Source organism: Scophthalmus maximus, chromosome 10, assembly GCF_022379125.1.
Source record: "Scophthalmus maximus strain ysfricsl-2021 chromosome 10, ASM2237912v1, whole genome shotgun sequence".
In the NCBI taxonomy this organism is placed as follows: Eukaryota; Metazoa; Chordata; class Actinopteri; order Pleuronectiformes; family Scophthalmidae; genus Scophthalmus; species Scophthalmus maximus.
Genome location: NC_061524.1, coordinates 435,728 through 452,500, shown reverse-complemented (window position 1 = coordinate 452,500; position 16,773 = coordinate 435,728). Strand labels below are relative to the sequence as shown.

Genomic DNA, 16,773 nt, shown 5'->3' with positions numbered 1-16,773 from the left:
GACAGAGGGAGAGAGAGAGAGAGAGAGAGAGACAGAGAGAGAGACAGAGGGAGAGAGAGAGAGAGACAGAGAGAGAGACAGAGGGAGAGAGAGAGAGAGAGAGAGAGACAGAGAGAGAGACAGAGGGAGAGAGAGAGAGAGAGAGAGAAAAGGGGGGAAGTGTTTGACACTGGACATTTTTTCAATGACAAAAATACAATCTATCCGGGGCCCAGTAATTCGACGGGGAGGGATTAGCCGGCAGCACGAGGTTGGGGCCCCCCAGATTAAGACGGAGCCGCGGCGCAGGGATCTTGAATTTCATCATCTCCGGCGCTCGGGCACAATGGCGTATTCTTCCCCCTTTCTCCTGCGCCGTCTGATGAGGGGTCAGGGGAGCTTCACCTTCTCCACAGCCCCACTCACCGTCGCATTCATTCATTCATATCGCCTGACTTTATATTAGCTTAGATACCTGAAGGGAGGGGGGCTGAGCTCTCTGCACACACACACACACACACACACACACACAGGCGGAGTCAGAACAGAACATGATCACACACCTATGACTGTTTCATGTGTGGATAACTTCACACCTTTCCTGTTGACACAGTCACACACACAGGTGACATGAGGGAGAAGTGGTAAATATGTTTGATGGGGAGTTTTCACGGATCTAAGCGTAGACTGCCCTCTAGTGGACGGTTCATTTATAGATCCTTCATCTCCCACCTGTCCTATGGATGGTGAGAAAACCTGACCTTTAGGCTCTAATTAACAGGTACGCTGGGAAATGTGTGTCAAACTGAGCATTATTACTTCAGAAGGAAATTTTTCTTTACATATCTTCTTTCCAATGTTTTTCTCTGGAAAATGTACAGAATATTGGGTCTGGAGTTTTTGCCGTTCATACATTAGGAGCGCTCATGAACCTTCAGGCGGGAGGCGGCGCATGGTTAAAGACTTGCACGCCGTGAATCTTACTTGCTGTATTCTCACATGGGCTCGCTCGGACATTTTGAAAGGAAAAGTTATGGGAAATGTCTCCTGCTAACCAGGGTTAGGGCTATATATACTTAATATTCTTTGAGATATAGCAAAGAGCCTGAATTGAAAAGACTTCATTCAGATGTTAAGACTGACAATACAATTGTGACACTAGTAAAAAGAAGAAGATGTAGATTTTTGTGTTTGGAGGATAAACACATCTTGCACATCTTTAAAGATAAACAAACCGATGTTCAACCCTCTCATTGACACGTCATCCGTCCACCACTGTGTGAAGGTATGAGGTCGTCTTCTTCTCGCTCTCCGCCTCTTTTCTTCCTTTTCTCTCCATTCCTGCTTTGATCTTTCTGTCATTAGTCAGGTATGCAGAGACTCTCTCTCTCCCTCTCTCCCTCTCTTTCCCACGCTCCGACAGGAGAACACCGGCTGACCTGCTTGTCTTCTCGACTTTCTATCAAAGACAACAACAAATATAACACGTCGAGCGGTTCTCCTCCGTCGTACAGGAAGTGACAGACTCAAAGTGCTCAGTCACTCCTTCTTTCTCTTTTCACCAACATTCATGAAAAAAGGGGGATGAGGAGGTTTGTCCTTGTAGATTACAAATGATTCTCCCTCTTTTCAGAAGTCGAACCAGGATGAATTTGCAGTGTCAGACAGTTATACTTTTCTGAAACATAAAAAGCTCCTATGACGGCAACAACAACAAAACGGAGGAGCAGGGATCACGGTTTGTTTGTTTTTTTACAGCAGTTTTGGCAAAACGTGTAAAAACTTGTATTTCCTGAAAAGTCAACGTTTTCATGAAGAGTAATATTTCCTTCAAATGAAAACGGTGATGTGTGTCGACTCCCTCCCGGACCAAAAGACTGTCAAAGACGAGTGTCACAGACCAACTGTAGAGTTTAAAGGACACGACATCACAGCAGCAGAGAACTAAAGTCACAGGTTTCTGAATAACTTTAATCTTTCTGCTAAAGACTGTAAAGTCTTTAGCAGAAAGAGTAACAGAACAAAGGCCTCAGCGGGTCCGGAACGTTCAGGCTGAGCAGCACAACCGAAAGAAAATCACTTTTGAGCAGCAACTTTTCCGTTTCCTGGCAGACCGCTCTGACATGTTGGAACAGTTTCCACCTCCCTCCCTCTCACGTTGCTTCATCTGTTACACTTCTTCGTCCCTGTTTCACGTTATTCACAACGAGTCCTAGTGTTCATGTAATATTCCATCTAGCGCTGCTTCTGTTGTGTGACAGGTTTTATAACAGAAAACATGAAACGGGTGAAAAGAGAATGAAAGTTGTTGAGAGAGAGAAAAGGCAACAGGTCCACTGTTTATAAGTTCCTTATTCCTTCATTTATTTTATTTTAAAATAATGCAGATGATGTTCAGGGCGGATTCCAAGTCACTTCCAGAATATGTCCTAAAGTTTTTTTCAATACAGTAAAATACCTCTCATATGATTTGAGAGGTATTTTAAAGTTTACTTTCAAAAAGCAAACAAAGAGATTAAAAGGAGACATGTTTCTATTGTGGGGTGACAATTTAAATTTAAAAATGTGCAACTCTCTTTTTGTTTTCAAGAAAATGGTTTGTGATGATATTTTTGAGGGTTTTTAATGTGAATAATTAATTTCCTTGTTTCTTTACTTATATCTTGGTTTCTTTCTTTTCTTTGTCTTGTAGGTGGGTAGATTTAATGGATGAGAAAATAGGATAGGCATACTGTATAAGAGCCTTTTCAATCACTATTTACAGTTTTAGCTCACATTGTGATATGTTTATAATTTTGTCTTATGACTGAATAAGAGAAGCATGTAATAGCACAAACTGGCCACATGGTGGCAGAACCTGCACATGTAATGTTAAGAGGATTTACCTCAGCTGGAAATGAAAGATTTATTTCTCTGTGTTGTTTCACTTAACGTTGTTATTATTAAGTTATTATTAGATTTTTTTACTCCTAAAAGTAAAAAAAAAATGAGAAAAAACTAAAATTCCATGAGTGATGAATTTATTTACAAAGACAAGAAAGACACGCAACCAAAAAGGTCAAAGAAATTAATGTGTTACTCACGTTTTCAATGACGAACGTCCACTCTTTGTCTTCAAACTCCTCTGCATGTGGGTCCTGCAAGACCACAACACAGAGAAAATACATTACATACAGTATATCAGTACAGTAATAATACTGTATCAAGATATCTGAGCTAAAGTGAAAGATGTCAGTTTTATGAAAGGTTCACTGCAAAATTGTACAAATATTAATTTACTAATTAGTAATCGACTACTAAATTAACAGCCATCTATTTTGATAATCGATTCATTGGTTCAAGTAGTTCTTGAATGTGAATATTTTTTGGTTTCTTTGCTCGTCTATGACAGTAAACTGAAACATGTTTGGGAAACACGATCGACATTTTATGGACCAAACAACTCATCTTGAAAAGAGAAAATACGAACAGATTAATTGATTAATGAAAATAATAAGTTAGTTGAACTCAAAGTAACTGCGTTTGTCTGATTGTTCTGATCACGAATTGACGATGAACCGTCAAATTATATATAGATATATAGATATTTCTGGTGATGACAGTTATAAAAACATGCAGTGATGTCATCTCCGTCCAACTGCACTCATGACACAACCCAGGAAATCAATATTCCTGACATTATTGATGATATTCTAGACGTTGTGTTAAGTGCCAGTTGTTTTTACGAGGAACTGGTTTGTGCTCGGCGTCCTCTCTGCTCCCTGCGTCCGAGCTCAGAGTTACTTCTTCATCTGAGTGTTTCGCCGCTGGTCCATAAAGTCTCATGAGGTCGTCTGAGATACAGAGGTGGCAAATATTACTGAGCTCAGCTGTTTAGCCAAGTTCCTGCTTCTTGCTACTGCAGCGTCTTTACATGCAACCACCAGGGGGCGCCAACGTTGTCAGGTGCCTCTTTTAGCTGCTGTGTATCTCCACAAAACAAAGACAACAGTCTTCTTGATGTCCTGCAGAAGCAATGATGTTTGATCTGTGGCTTAATCCAACATCAGTGAGTGAGTTCTTCAGTCAGAGGCTTTGGCTTTGTGACTCATAATGACAAACAGCTTTATTACTTCCTCTGGGACAGGAAGTGGAAACGGGCCTGGAATTTTAAAAAGACACCGACATGTACAGTGGTGCTTAACAAGCACAGGGCGAGAGAAGAAGGACAGTGTGTTCTTACAAAGGTCCACAGATTAATAAAGTTCCACATTGGTCTTTTCATTGTGCACGAGTTGACGTGAAGCGTTGTGACGACCGTCTGTGTCTGATGAGAAGAAAGACGTACGGAAACGTTTCATGTCAGGAGCTCGAGGTAACAGGACACTGAGCTCCCAGTTCGTCTGTCAGCACCAAGGACCAGCATGTTTAAATAAGACAGGTACGGTCACAGATACTGTCTGTGCATGTATGTAGTCTACAGACACTACTGCTCTACTGTGTGTACATGTATGTAGTCTACAGACACTACTGCTCTACTGTGTGTACATGTATGTAGTCTACAGACACTACTGCTCTACTGTGTGTACATGTATGTAGTCTACAGACACTACTGCTCTACTGTGTGTACATGTATGTAGTCTACAGACACTACTGCTCTACTGTGTGTACATGTATGTAGTCTACAGACACTACTGCTCTACTGTGTGTACATGTATGTAGTCTACAGACACTACTGCTCTACTGTGTGTGCATGTATGTAGTCTACAGACACTACTGCATTATTACTGTCTGTACATGTATGTAGTCTACAGACACTACTGCATTATTACTGTCTGTACATGTATGTAGTCTACAGACACTACTGCTCTACTGTGTGTACATGTATGTAGTCTACAGACACTACTGCATTATTACTGTCTGTACATGTATGTAGTCTACAGACACTACTGCTCTACTGTGTGTGCATGTATGTAGTCTACAGACACTACTGCTCTACTGTGTGTACATGAATGTAGTCTACAGACACTACTGCTCTACTGTGTGTGCATGTATGTAGTCTACAGACACTACTGCTCTACTGTGTGTACATGTATGTAGTCTACAGACACTACTGCTCTACTGTGTGTACATGTATGTAGTCTACAGACACTACTGCTCTACTGTGTGTGCATGTGTGTAGTCTACAGACACTACTGCATTATTACTGTCTGTACATGTATGTAGTCTACAGACACTACTGCTCTACTGTGTGTACATGTATGTAGTCTACAGACACTACTGCTCTACTGTGTGTACATGTATGTAGTCTACAGACACTACTGCTCTACTGTGTGTGCATGTATGTAGTCTACAGACACTACTGCTCTACTGTGTGTGCATGTATGTAGTCTACAGACACTACTGCATTATTACTGTCTGTACATGTATGTAGTCTACAGACACTACTGCATTATTACTGTCTGTACATGAATGTAGTCTACAGACGCTGTGGTCTGCTTCACCGTCCGTATAAGGACTTTTTATCAACAGAACTCAGATGTCAACCAGTGAAACCAATTTTTTTTTTTTGCACAAATGAAAACTTGTCGACATTCCTGGCTACAAAAACACGGCAGATATAATTCCATTAGTATATTTTTAGATTTAGACTAGTTCTAGTTCTCCTACAGACTACTGAACCAGAAATTGCTTTTTATTTGTCGTTATTTTAACCATCATCCATCCTTTACTTATGATCAACACCTTTCAAACTAAGTTGTTGTTAAATCTCAATATTTTGACGGGACTTTTCCTGCGAGTATTTACTCACGAACCTTAAAGAGAGTGACCGTGATCTCAATGTTTTCTGGAACGGGCCACACCACCACTCCTCTGTAGGGGTTCTTGATACCAGGCTGCCAGCCATGAGCCTGCCAGAAGAAAAAAAATCATATTTGGAAAGTGAGAACCTTTTGTTCTTGTTGTTTCTTTGGGTCGTTTCAGACGGACACTCGTCGTCAGGTACAAACCTTGGAGGATTTCCGCCGACTCCTGCGCGTCCACACCACCACCAGTTTGTCTGGTTGCCTGAGAGAGAAGACAGAAAAGGGAATAGTTCACATGCGTGTTTGTGTTTCTGTGTGTGTGTTTCTATCGACCAACACATCAACTTCATGTTCAGGCTGTTAGTCCAGTAGATTGAAGCTCGTAGCTTAACGCCTGCAGTTTAAAAACCCTGATTAGCCACAAACACACAACACACACAACTGCACAGCCACTCATGGTTTAAATAAATCAGGAGGCTAAAGCCTGGGTCTGTCTCTAACACGCTAACACATTGAGAGGTTAGTGTGACAGAAGAGGCTGAGTGAGGATGACCTCACCGACTTGGTGCAGGTCACACTGACAGAAGACCGAAGACACGGTGTGAAAACGGGATGGTTGAATTAGTGAAGGTAAAAGTCTGAGGAGTGAAAAATCTGAAAAATAAGTTACACACAACACACGTTTTATGAAGAAGAGGATGAACACATTAAATGTAATACTATTTTTTTTTCTTGAAGTGATATCCACGATTCAGAAGTAAAGTAACAGATGTGGATCAGACAGAAGCCAAAGAGCCACAACGGTCCACGCATCAATAACGGAGTCTCCAGGTTTAAGCCCCGCCCCTTACATTAGCAAAGCATCCCCACGTGAAAAGACCTCTGACCTCTGACCTCTGACCTGACAACGGAGAGAAGAAAAGGAGCAAACTGCTCCAACGGGGATCAATTAAAAATCACTTTATTCTATTTTTACCAGGCATAAATAGCTCGGCTGGTGTTGTTCTTCACCCTGTGAGTACCGTGTGTGTGTGGGGGGGTGCAGTTTCATTTCTGCGCTGACGTGTATATTGTATTGTATTGTATATTGTATATCAGTGTGACATTATATCACTGTGTTGGATTGAGACACTGAAGGAATATCTTGTAGTTGCTGTGGATTCACTGCAGCGCTGAGTAGTGACAGTCGAACTCCGGGTGCAGAACACCGGCCCTGGAGACTCTCGAAGAACAAGAGCAACGCTGAAGCCGTCGTGACGGAGAGAAAGAAGAAACAGAGGACAAGAGAACAGAGGGGACGGACAGTCGAGGATGGAGGGAGGAGAGGCTTCACATAGAGAAGCTATTGTCCAACACACACACACACACACACACACACACACACACACACACACACACACACACACACACACACACACACACACACACACACACACACACACACACACACACACACACACACACACACACACACTAAATATCATATCACCTTCTGTGTTTTTTTCCCTCTTTGTACAGCTATGACAAAAATGTAAACCATTTGTCTGCAGGCTTCATGACTCTGGTGTTGTTTGTGCTGCATGTTCCTTCACAACCCCGAGTCCTGGAGTCTGTTCATCACTCACACAAAGTTATTTAACCATCATTTCATTTGTCATAAGGGTTTGATAAGGACGTCTGTGGAATCATTGTTCCAATTTTGTTTGATTTTTTAATACTGGCCGATATCTAGGTATCCGAGTTTTTTTATTTGCTACTATTCGTATTGGCATTGACCACGCAAAAATACTACAATTTTTTTAACCAAACATCCACTCAGAAAGAAAGAAATGACACTTTTGGTGCATTTGTAATAAACCCACAGAGAATTCTTGGCACAATGAGATTACAAACAAAGCCTATTTACGAAGTACGCGTCACCCGGCGAGAATGACAGGAAATATGAGTCTTTTGGATTCACTTGTTGAAACATTTGAACTCAAGTGAAATATTCGCGTGACGCGTTGAAATTCTCCCACAGTCAATGACGTCTGCGTCTGAAAGAAAACAGGCAAAATACCCGTGGGTTGTGTTTACTCGAGTTACTTGGGTGAGTAAACACAAATGTGAATTCATTGACTCACAGCCGCCTCATGGAAAGTTTTTTTATACCTGACCAACATGGAAACTTCATAACTGAGCAAAGACGGCAACAGGAAGATGGTTGAGAGGAGTGAAGAGACGACTGTAGGAAAGAAGAGGAGGGAGGAGGGAGGACTCCGGCCTTCACTAACCCTAACCCCTCACTACCAGGACAGATGTGACAGATGTAACAGTACAAACACAACCTGTGACCGTCGCGCTCCAGATAAACTAAACACACAGACGCACACGACGAGGCAACCTGACGTTTATATTTACAGGACATTTCCTTGTATCATTGTGTTCATTTGTGATATTTTTTCCCCTCCACCAGGCAAAACCAATAACAATGCTGACAAATATTAAACAGATGAACGTGAATGTATCTGTTTTTGTTTGAACAGACCAGAGTCAGAGTGTAGGTCAACGGAGCGCTGGGTCGACGACACAGAGTTCAGAACTGAAGTCAGACTGAAGCGTCTGCAGTGAAAATGTCTCACTGATCCGCTCGTTTGACGCCGACTGCGTGTTCATGTGTACGTAAATACACTTTCTGTGATGATGAGCACTAGTCTCCAGGGCCACAGGCAGCAGAGAGACTGACACACGGCACAGACTTCATCACATTTAACAGCCCATTGACTGTGTGTGTGTGTGTGTGTGTGTGTGTGTGTGTGTGTGTGTGTGTGTGTGTGTGTGTGTGTGTGTGTGTGTGTGTGTGTGTGTGTGTGTGTGTGTGTGTGTGTGTGCGTGCGTGCGAGCGAGCGAGCGAGTGAGTGTGTGAGTGTGTGTGTGTGTGTGTTAAAGGGACATTATCGTGAAGAGGAGGAGCAGGAGGTGGGAGTGAGGGGAGGTCGAGAGATCAGAGTGATCACAAGAGGAAACAAAAGGGGGAGAGGGAGATATGAGGGCGTCAGAGAAGACAGAGGAAAACTGAATATTGATAATAGCATGAAAAGGTTCCCAACATGACACAAACTACAACAACTATGATCGTTCACCTCCTAACTATAATTTTCCAAAAACCATAAACCTTCAATACAAAATAATTCTGCTGTTTTCTGTCAACTTACCTTCAGTTTTCAAACACCAGCAAATCAGACGACACCAAATCACAGAAGATGTAATCACTTAACTCATTATACCTTCTCCACACTAATGCAGACTTTTATTTTGAAAAAATTTTTTTGTCCTCCGTTTAAAGAAAAATATTCCGTCCACACAGCCTCCATTTTACAAAATATATTGTAAATGTAGGTGGCGATAAAGTCCACATCATCGATACATCAAACACCAGAGAGGAACATTCTGAACCCGCGTGGAGAACTTCACCTTGATTTATCAGACACATCTGGCGACGCAGACGCCTTCAAGTGCCGGTGATGTGACGCAGCGATGTTAACTGTAGCCAAACCAAATGAGGACAAACCTCTAGGTGGCCGGCATCGTTGTTGCGTCGAATCTTCCTTTTAAAAAAGCCGTTGGATGTGAGTGTGGACGAGGCGCAAAATACATTTTGCAAAATATTCAACGTGTGGACATGGTGTTGAAGTCTGTAATCCAAAATTTCGAGTCCTCCAGAGTCTCTGTAGAACCTTTACCCAGGAATGTGTCACGGCCTTCACATTTGAGTAGAATGGAGCTCCACGATGGACGAGTTGGCAGAGACGTGGTGGATGCTCGCCACAACGCACACATGCTCAACAGACGTGTCACAGCCCGACACCCGCTGGTCACGTCCACTGTCAAAGTGATTTATCAGAGGCGACCGTTTGTCATTAGTCTGGGGCGTAGATGAATTCTGGGAGCTCATTTAAATTTGCCCTGGGGAAGTGATTTCCCACCGGGCGGGAATCTTGCTGATAGTGGGCGGGATTTATACCGTGACGCAGAACGTATGACGACTCCTGTAAACAACCAAGATGGCTGCCGCCGATTAACGAGCATTTGACTAAAAGTAAAAAGCGTTCCATCACGTCATCGATAAGCGCCTGTGTCGATTCCAGCGCACAGCTCTAACATCCTCAACACGTGTGACAGCGCATCTGTCCGCAGCAATGACACGCTCTGACTTTTGATGTTGTTTTTCCGAACTGTGTTTTAACAGAGAGAAGTTGACTGAAAGGCACCAGCCTCGGGGGAAACTACCAGAGCGACCGTGTTGATTTGCCGGTCGCCGCTGGGGGACAGAGAAGTCTCCCTCTGACTGCACTGCCCCCAGATGTTGCTAAGTATCTGAGGATTTGAACCAGCAGCACAGGGCGTGTCATTATTACACATGCATTCACACTAGAAATATGAAATCTTAATCCATCCTTATTTATTACGCATGATCGGTAATTATGATTAGTTATCACAGACAAGGATATTTCATCTTTTGACGGTCGTGTCTCTCATCTTACGTTACCAGCACTGACACCGGGGCGTTGATATGTGATCATCATGTGACACGCTCACAAAGTGGATGAGGAAGTCAGGTGTCTGGAACCACTTCCATATTTTGACGAGAGCCAGATGTGCCAGAGGAAACCGGAATATCACAAATCGACAACGTAACAAGTTTTGGGCAAATCAGCTGAAAACTGTCAGTCAACAGCTGGATGATCATAATTAGCGGCAACAGAAAAATAAAGATTAAAGATATCTATTTCAAAGGGACGGCGCTGCAGCACTGTGAACGGGCTGGGACGACTCGTCGACGTAGTCGACCACATAAATTCATCGACTCAAATAATATGCGTCGATGAGTCGCCCCAAACAACTACATTAACTCTTGTCCCAATATTCCAGTCCAGTGGTGGCAGTAATGCACAAAAAACTAGTAGCCATTCGATATAGAGGCCATAGTTTAAAAGGGAGAAGAAGATATCAAACAACAACAATGTCGGCAGCAAGTGATAGCACCGGCAGCAGAGCGAGCTGCAGCACGAACACCGAACGAAGAAAAAAAACACGACCGGCTCTGGGTCGGCGTGGAAAGGTTTGGGTCGAAGGTGGCTCGCGGCTCCGGCAGCGAGCTTTACAGCGTCCTCTCGCCCGGACCTCGCCGCTTCCCGGGGCCGTGGACTTGGTACTCGCTGCGCCTTCCCTCTGCTGGCCTCGGTCAGCTCGGGACGGGGCCCCCTCCCGCCCCCGGCCCGACTGTTCGACGCTTACAGGCGCAAGGGGTCTGCGGCGATGTCGGCAACCCACCCGACCCGTATTGAAACACGGACCAAGGAGTCTAACGCACGCGCGAGTCAGAGGGCTCGCTACTCGAAACACCACGGCGCAATGAAAGTGAGGGCTGGCGCGCGCCGGCGGAGGTGGATCCCGGCCCCGCGGGGCTCCGGGCGCACCACCGGCCCAAAAAATGTATTGTTAGATTAGTCGATTAATCGAAAAAATAATCACTAGATTAATCGTTTGAGAAATAATCATTTGGGACAGCTCTACACTGGACTCATTGAGGTCTTAATGTTCAGTCTCTGAGCGTGAGAGAGGAATGCTACAACTACTCTGCTCCAGAGGAGTCGACGAGAACAACTGGGCCAAAGATAAAAAATATGTGCTTGACAAACAAAGAATATGACAGGAACCTCCCCACCAGATCCTCAACCCGTCGTCTCAAGAATGAAAATAATCATGTTGTGCAAATTGCTCGAAGAAGCAGAAAATGCAGAGGGGTAAAAACAAGGTGAGACTTCTCTCCAGCGTCGACTTCCTCTGTCGCCACATCAACAGACCTGTTACAGCTGACCAGACGCAGATGAAGGCCAGAGAGCGCGAATACCTCGAGGCATCAAAAACTACGATTAACAGTCAAGAACACAAGACACTCTGTTCCGTTCTCTCTACACGTCGTGCTGTCTTGTAATCACCAGGCCTTCAGTCCTTGTGCTGTTCACACTACGTGACTCGTCACACACTTCACGATCCTTCACCAGGAGAAATGTCTCCAACGTACTATTGTCACGAAAACATACACGAGTAGTGTGTGTTCAGAAACAAGGAAAACTGTTGTGGTTTCACGCTGATTTTCCTCCGATTTGTCAGCGAGCTGAAAATTGGGCTTAAAATCGTGACGTGTGAACTCAACTTCAACGTCAGGCCGGCATTTCCAAAAGGGGGACAAACAGACTCTTGAACCTTAGAACTTCCTGACCGTTTCAAGTGTTCTCCTGATTTATCTACACGGGGGAGATTATTCTATCGAGCCTTTTCAGCGTCGACCTAGTGTGTAAAGTGTTTTTACATTTCACACACACACGACAGAAGAACACTGACACAAAACAAGTGTTGAGTTTTTCTTCCCGTTATTGATTCCGTGAATTAAAATGGGATGTGGTATTTTCAAAGAAAAAAGAAAAAGAAAATCACTTCAGGATTTTAGATCCATTTATGCTCCGGGGAAAGTTTCCACTGCAACAATAACATACCGTACTGATGAAGTCCAAAGAAGGCAAGAAATAGATCTGTGTGCCAACACTTTCTCACACACATTCACTGGGAGACGAGCGGAGACCAGAGACCCGGAGGCAGCAGCAACTCTCCCGCTCGCCACAAACTGGAAGTAAACGCTGACACTTCTCTCATCAGGAGTTATTTAAATACTCGTTCTACACTGATGGCAACATGACATGGGCTTGATGAAGCCCTGACATGATGATCTACTTAAGAGCCAAGAAGTATTTATACAATCAAACTGTCAGAGATACAGACCAAATGTTTTTGATTTTGATAAGATGTGGCTGCACATTAACGGCTATTTAAAGGTTTATTCCTTTTGTCTATTCCTACTGTAGATTTATTTATTTATGTTCTTTTTCAGTTATGACTGTCAAACTAGATTATAACAGATGCTCTATGCTATTAGTTATCTGTTTGTGTCTGTTTTTCAAAGGGTTTGACCTGAGCCAGGCCAAACATCATCATCACATCATACTGTACTTCATACATTAGAAAACAGCTGTTTAAATAAACTGGTATCCAATCAGTACTTGGTAACGACCAGTACGCAAAAGCCCAGATATCAGAATCGGTATCGCAAAGGGGAAAATGGTATCAGAACATCTCTATTATGTAATTCATTTCCTTGTTTTTACTAATTTAGATTCTGTGTCTTTATAAATCACTGTTGTACCCAACTGCTCCACATAATGATTTAAACCTAATAACAACAAATGTCTGTGTGTGTACATATATATATATATTTCATTGAACAACATGAAAGAGCTCTGCTCACATTCCAAAACAAAGCAGCGTCCTGACAGGGAGCAGAGCCCACCCACCCCTCTTTGCTCCGGGGACGAGATGTGCATTTTTCTCATTCCATTCTCCAACACGTTAACATCTGTCCCAGGTCGAAGGCTCCGCGGGGGCCGCGCTGAGCTTCGCCCTGCGGCAACGCGCTCCACAATCCACGTTAGCAGGCTCCAATCAGGGCTCTACAACTTGTCGCTCGCTGCAGGCCGGGACGTGTATCTCCCCCCTCCATCTTCAGCACTGATCACACAGCCGATAGCTCTTCTGCCTCTTTCTACGTAATATCGTTTACTCATATGTCACTAAAGAAATGTTGTTTGGCTCGTGCTTTTACACCGAGACGATGAAGCCACGGGATAAGCTTCAACTAAAGCAAAAAAAAACTAAATAAACTAAACATAACGGGTACTTCTTATGAGAAGAGGAGGCAATCAGAACGACAATCAGGGTCATTGGTATTTATTGTTTCTTTGAACTGCTGATAAACTGATTATTGGCCAACAGTATTTGTGACACATGAGAGAAAAAAGGGTTGACTATTCCCAGTCACTCGCAGCTGGAATGTGAAATGTATTATTATTATTATTATTATTACAACTGACCGAGTAGAGCCAGATCCTAATTCAACAGAACAATGCGTCCCACATTTCTTTCATGGTTCGTCCACGTCCGGACGAGGGCAGAAGTTCCCATCACGTCCCCAGAGGCTGGGCGTGATTCAGTGGGGACATTTCATCCCCTCAGGTTGAGGTGAAACCTCTCTGCCCTCCCGCCCGCCTGCCTCTTCACTCCAGACTCTAACAAATTCAAGATTGCTGCACCAGAGAAGAAGTAGTAGTGACAGCAGGCGGCATGGCCCGGCCCCGGCCCCTCCCGACGTGCACACACCGAGGAGACAGTGTGTGTGTGTGTGTGTGTGTGTGTGTGTGAATTATGGCCACCAGGAACGAGCTCGGCATTCCAGCTCAGACAGAGAGACTCAGTTTTCACTGTGGCCACTGGTTATTAAACCCCCCCCCCAGAAAAAAACATCAACTCACCACTTCTTGGTGCATTCCACCATCAGCTCCTGATAGGACGCCACGAACTGGAACTTGGAGGCGTGCTTCCCCACACGCTGCAGTCTCTTCCACACCGAGGCCATGTTGTCTGTGTGTGTTCTCTGCACCTATCCCGTCCTGGACTCCCTTAGTCTGGGCTTCCTTCGCACAAGTACACGCTGATGTTTACATGAGCATAATCCCCACACACACACATACACATACACACACACAGCTAATGTTTCACCGGATCGAGGTGCTGCACATCCAGTCCTCGGGCTCGGGCTCTTCTTTTAAAAACTGTCAGGTGATTGTCTTCTGCAGAGCTGTGATCTGACGAGGGGCATGGAAGAGGACCGTCGATCCATGGTTTCAAAATGCACGATGAGTCAATGCTCCAGGTGCGAAGATCATCTTTCCATCTGATGCTCGTCCTGCAAGATACCGGGAGAAACAGAAACCAGTCAGTGGAGGAGAAGACAGAGATGCTCGGTCCCGTCCCCGTGTGGCTGCAGATGTCCACACAGCCCCGTGTCGGTGTGACAGGACGTGATGAGGAGCCTCCACCGGAGCTGCCAGCGCGGCGGCGCGCGGGCGGAGACTATACACCGGTGAGGGCGCAGGCTAACCCGAGGGAGGCGCCTGATGAATGAGACGAATACAACCGGAATGTGTAGAAAAGAAGCAGTGACATCACAACACAGCGACTCGTGTCGACTACACGGTGAAGACACATCCGAGCGGCGACGGAGAGCAGCGGGACTGAGTCTCTGAAAAGAACCTTACAGAGGATGGATGTGTCCGATCCAGGTGATAGTCGGAGCCGCCGTGGCTGATTCCGCTGCTAAGCTAACAGGCTAACATGTGAAACTAGCTTAACGGTGCACGCACGCGTGACACTCACCTCACGCGGGAACATCCCGCTGCCGGGTCTCGTCCGGGGGGTTCGGTTCGGGAGGTGGCGGAGAGTCTCGAACGGAACCGGCCGCGTCTGCTGGCTGATGGTCAGGCAGGAGGCACCGACACCAGCCGCTCAGCTAGCTCCCCCTGCTAGCGACGACAGGGCTAACATCACAACACGGTACCGAGCGAGCGCGCGCGCGCGCACGCACGCACACACACACACACACACTGGCTCCTCGGGTGTTAGCACGAGCACTGGACCCGCGACCGAGTCAATAAAACAAAATTTATTTGAGCTTGTTCCAACAGTTTCCAGCCTCCAGGTAGAAGAAGACTTAGTCTGTGAGTTACCGATAGTTTGACCGAAGGCGCGTCAAGTTAGCCGACATTTATAAACTCACTTCCGGTATTGGGGATTTCAAAATAAAACCATCGCTCTTACCGTAATAGCGAACAAGCTGCTTATCCAAACGTGAACACGTACTTGCTGTTTATATAGTGTTTTTCATATATGAAGTATATTAACACGAGGTGACGACATGAGGTTTTCATCGTAAAGCTCACAAATTGATGATCTTATTTTTAAAGGCTTACCTCTGTACTTCCTGTTTTATTCTGTGTTTGTTCAGCAAACTTTACGTAGCGTCGCCTCCATCATTTCTTCTTACCAGGCGCCTGGATGATTGACTGACTGAAGACACGCCCCCGGCCTGCGGCCATTGGTTGGATTTTTGTGGCAATTTACAGATTTGTTTACTGAGTCATGAGACGACTTCTGCTTTCAAGAGACAACTTCTGTATTCTTGAGACAACTTCTGGATTCATGAGACAACTTCTGGATTCTTGATACAACTTCTGGATTCTTGAGACAACTTCTGGATTCATGAGGCAATTTCTGGATTCATGAGACAACTTCTGGATTCATGAGGCAACTTCTGGATTCTTGATACAACTTCTGGATTCGTGAGACAACTTCTGGATACATGAGGCAACTTCTGGATACATGAGGCAACTTCTGGATTCATGAGACAACTTCTGGATTCATGAGGAAACACATCCGTCAGAGACATCTAATCCTTTAAAATGAACAAAATGAACCTGCTCTCTGGCTCTGGGTATAAACACTCCACATTCCCCAGCCTACTGTAGTGTATATTCATTAAAAGTAGTAGTATTAGTTGTATATATAATAGTTGTATTTCACATATTTTTTTTATTTGAAGTTAAAGGAAGTATCCTGACAACAATCCCTGCAGCAGACAAACATTTAAAATAAGCTTTTTGTTCCAATGCTGATACACCATCAATTTTTATGCAAATAATTGCCAATTTTCTATGGGTTTTTAATTCTCCTATAGGCCAAACACTAAGTTTAACTAAATGATATATTATACATAAATAACAATGATTGAATAGTCTTACATGGACCTTACAATAGACCTGCTCAAATCAAACAGGAGTCTCTAACTGTCGACAGTATTTCAAAGTTTATCGCAGGACGTTCCAACACCGTCTGGCAGGCTCGTGTTAATGAGGACAAGACATCCATTTCCTGCTCCTGTCACATTAATAAGTGAGTGTTAACCTTGTCCTGCTGCCTGCTGGGGGGTCTCCTATCACACGTTGGGAGGAAATAAAACACCTACTATCCTTCAGAAATCAATACCACCTCCAACTCTCACACACACACACACATCTTT

At 44.4% G+C, this 16,773-nt stretch overlaps 1 protein-coding gene and 1 long non-coding RNA gene across 6 annotated transcripts in view; one reads left to right on the top strand and one right to left on the bottom strand.

Annotated features, from left to right (window-relative positions):
* The window catches only part of ehbp1 (EH domain binding protein 1), a 125,622-nt gene extending 111,063 nt beyond the window's left edge, over positions 1–14,559 (bottom strand). For 3 of the 5 annotated variants that reach the window (XM_035605034.2, XM_035605035.2, XM_035605036.2), the window contains exons 1-4: positions 14,171–14,309; positions 5,970–6,027; positions 5,775–5,870; positions 3,063–3,116 (exon numbers count right to left, since the gene is read on the bottom strand). In XM_035605034.2, the coding sequence (XP_035460927.2) occupies positions 3,063–3,116; positions 5,775–5,870; positions 5,970–6,027; positions 14,171–14,274 (312 nt within the window). In that variant the 5' untranslated portion in view covers positions 14,275–14,309. Of the gene's footprint in view, positions 1–3,062; positions 3,117–5,774; positions 5,871–5,969; positions 6,028–14,170; positions 14,350–14,417 lie in introns of those variants that run through there. The other 2 variants (XM_035605032.2, XM_035605031.2) reach the window with 2 other exon arrangements.
* A 557-nt stretch (positions 14,560–15,116) lies between these two features.
* LOC118283278 lies at positions 15,117–16,320 on the top strand. Its single transcript, XR_004784489.1, has 2 exons — positions 15,117–15,251; positions 15,703–16,320. It is a non-coding gene; the product is annotated as an uncharacterized LOC118283278 (long non-coding RNA).
* The last annotated feature ends 453 nt before the right edge of the window (positions 16,321–16,773 follow it).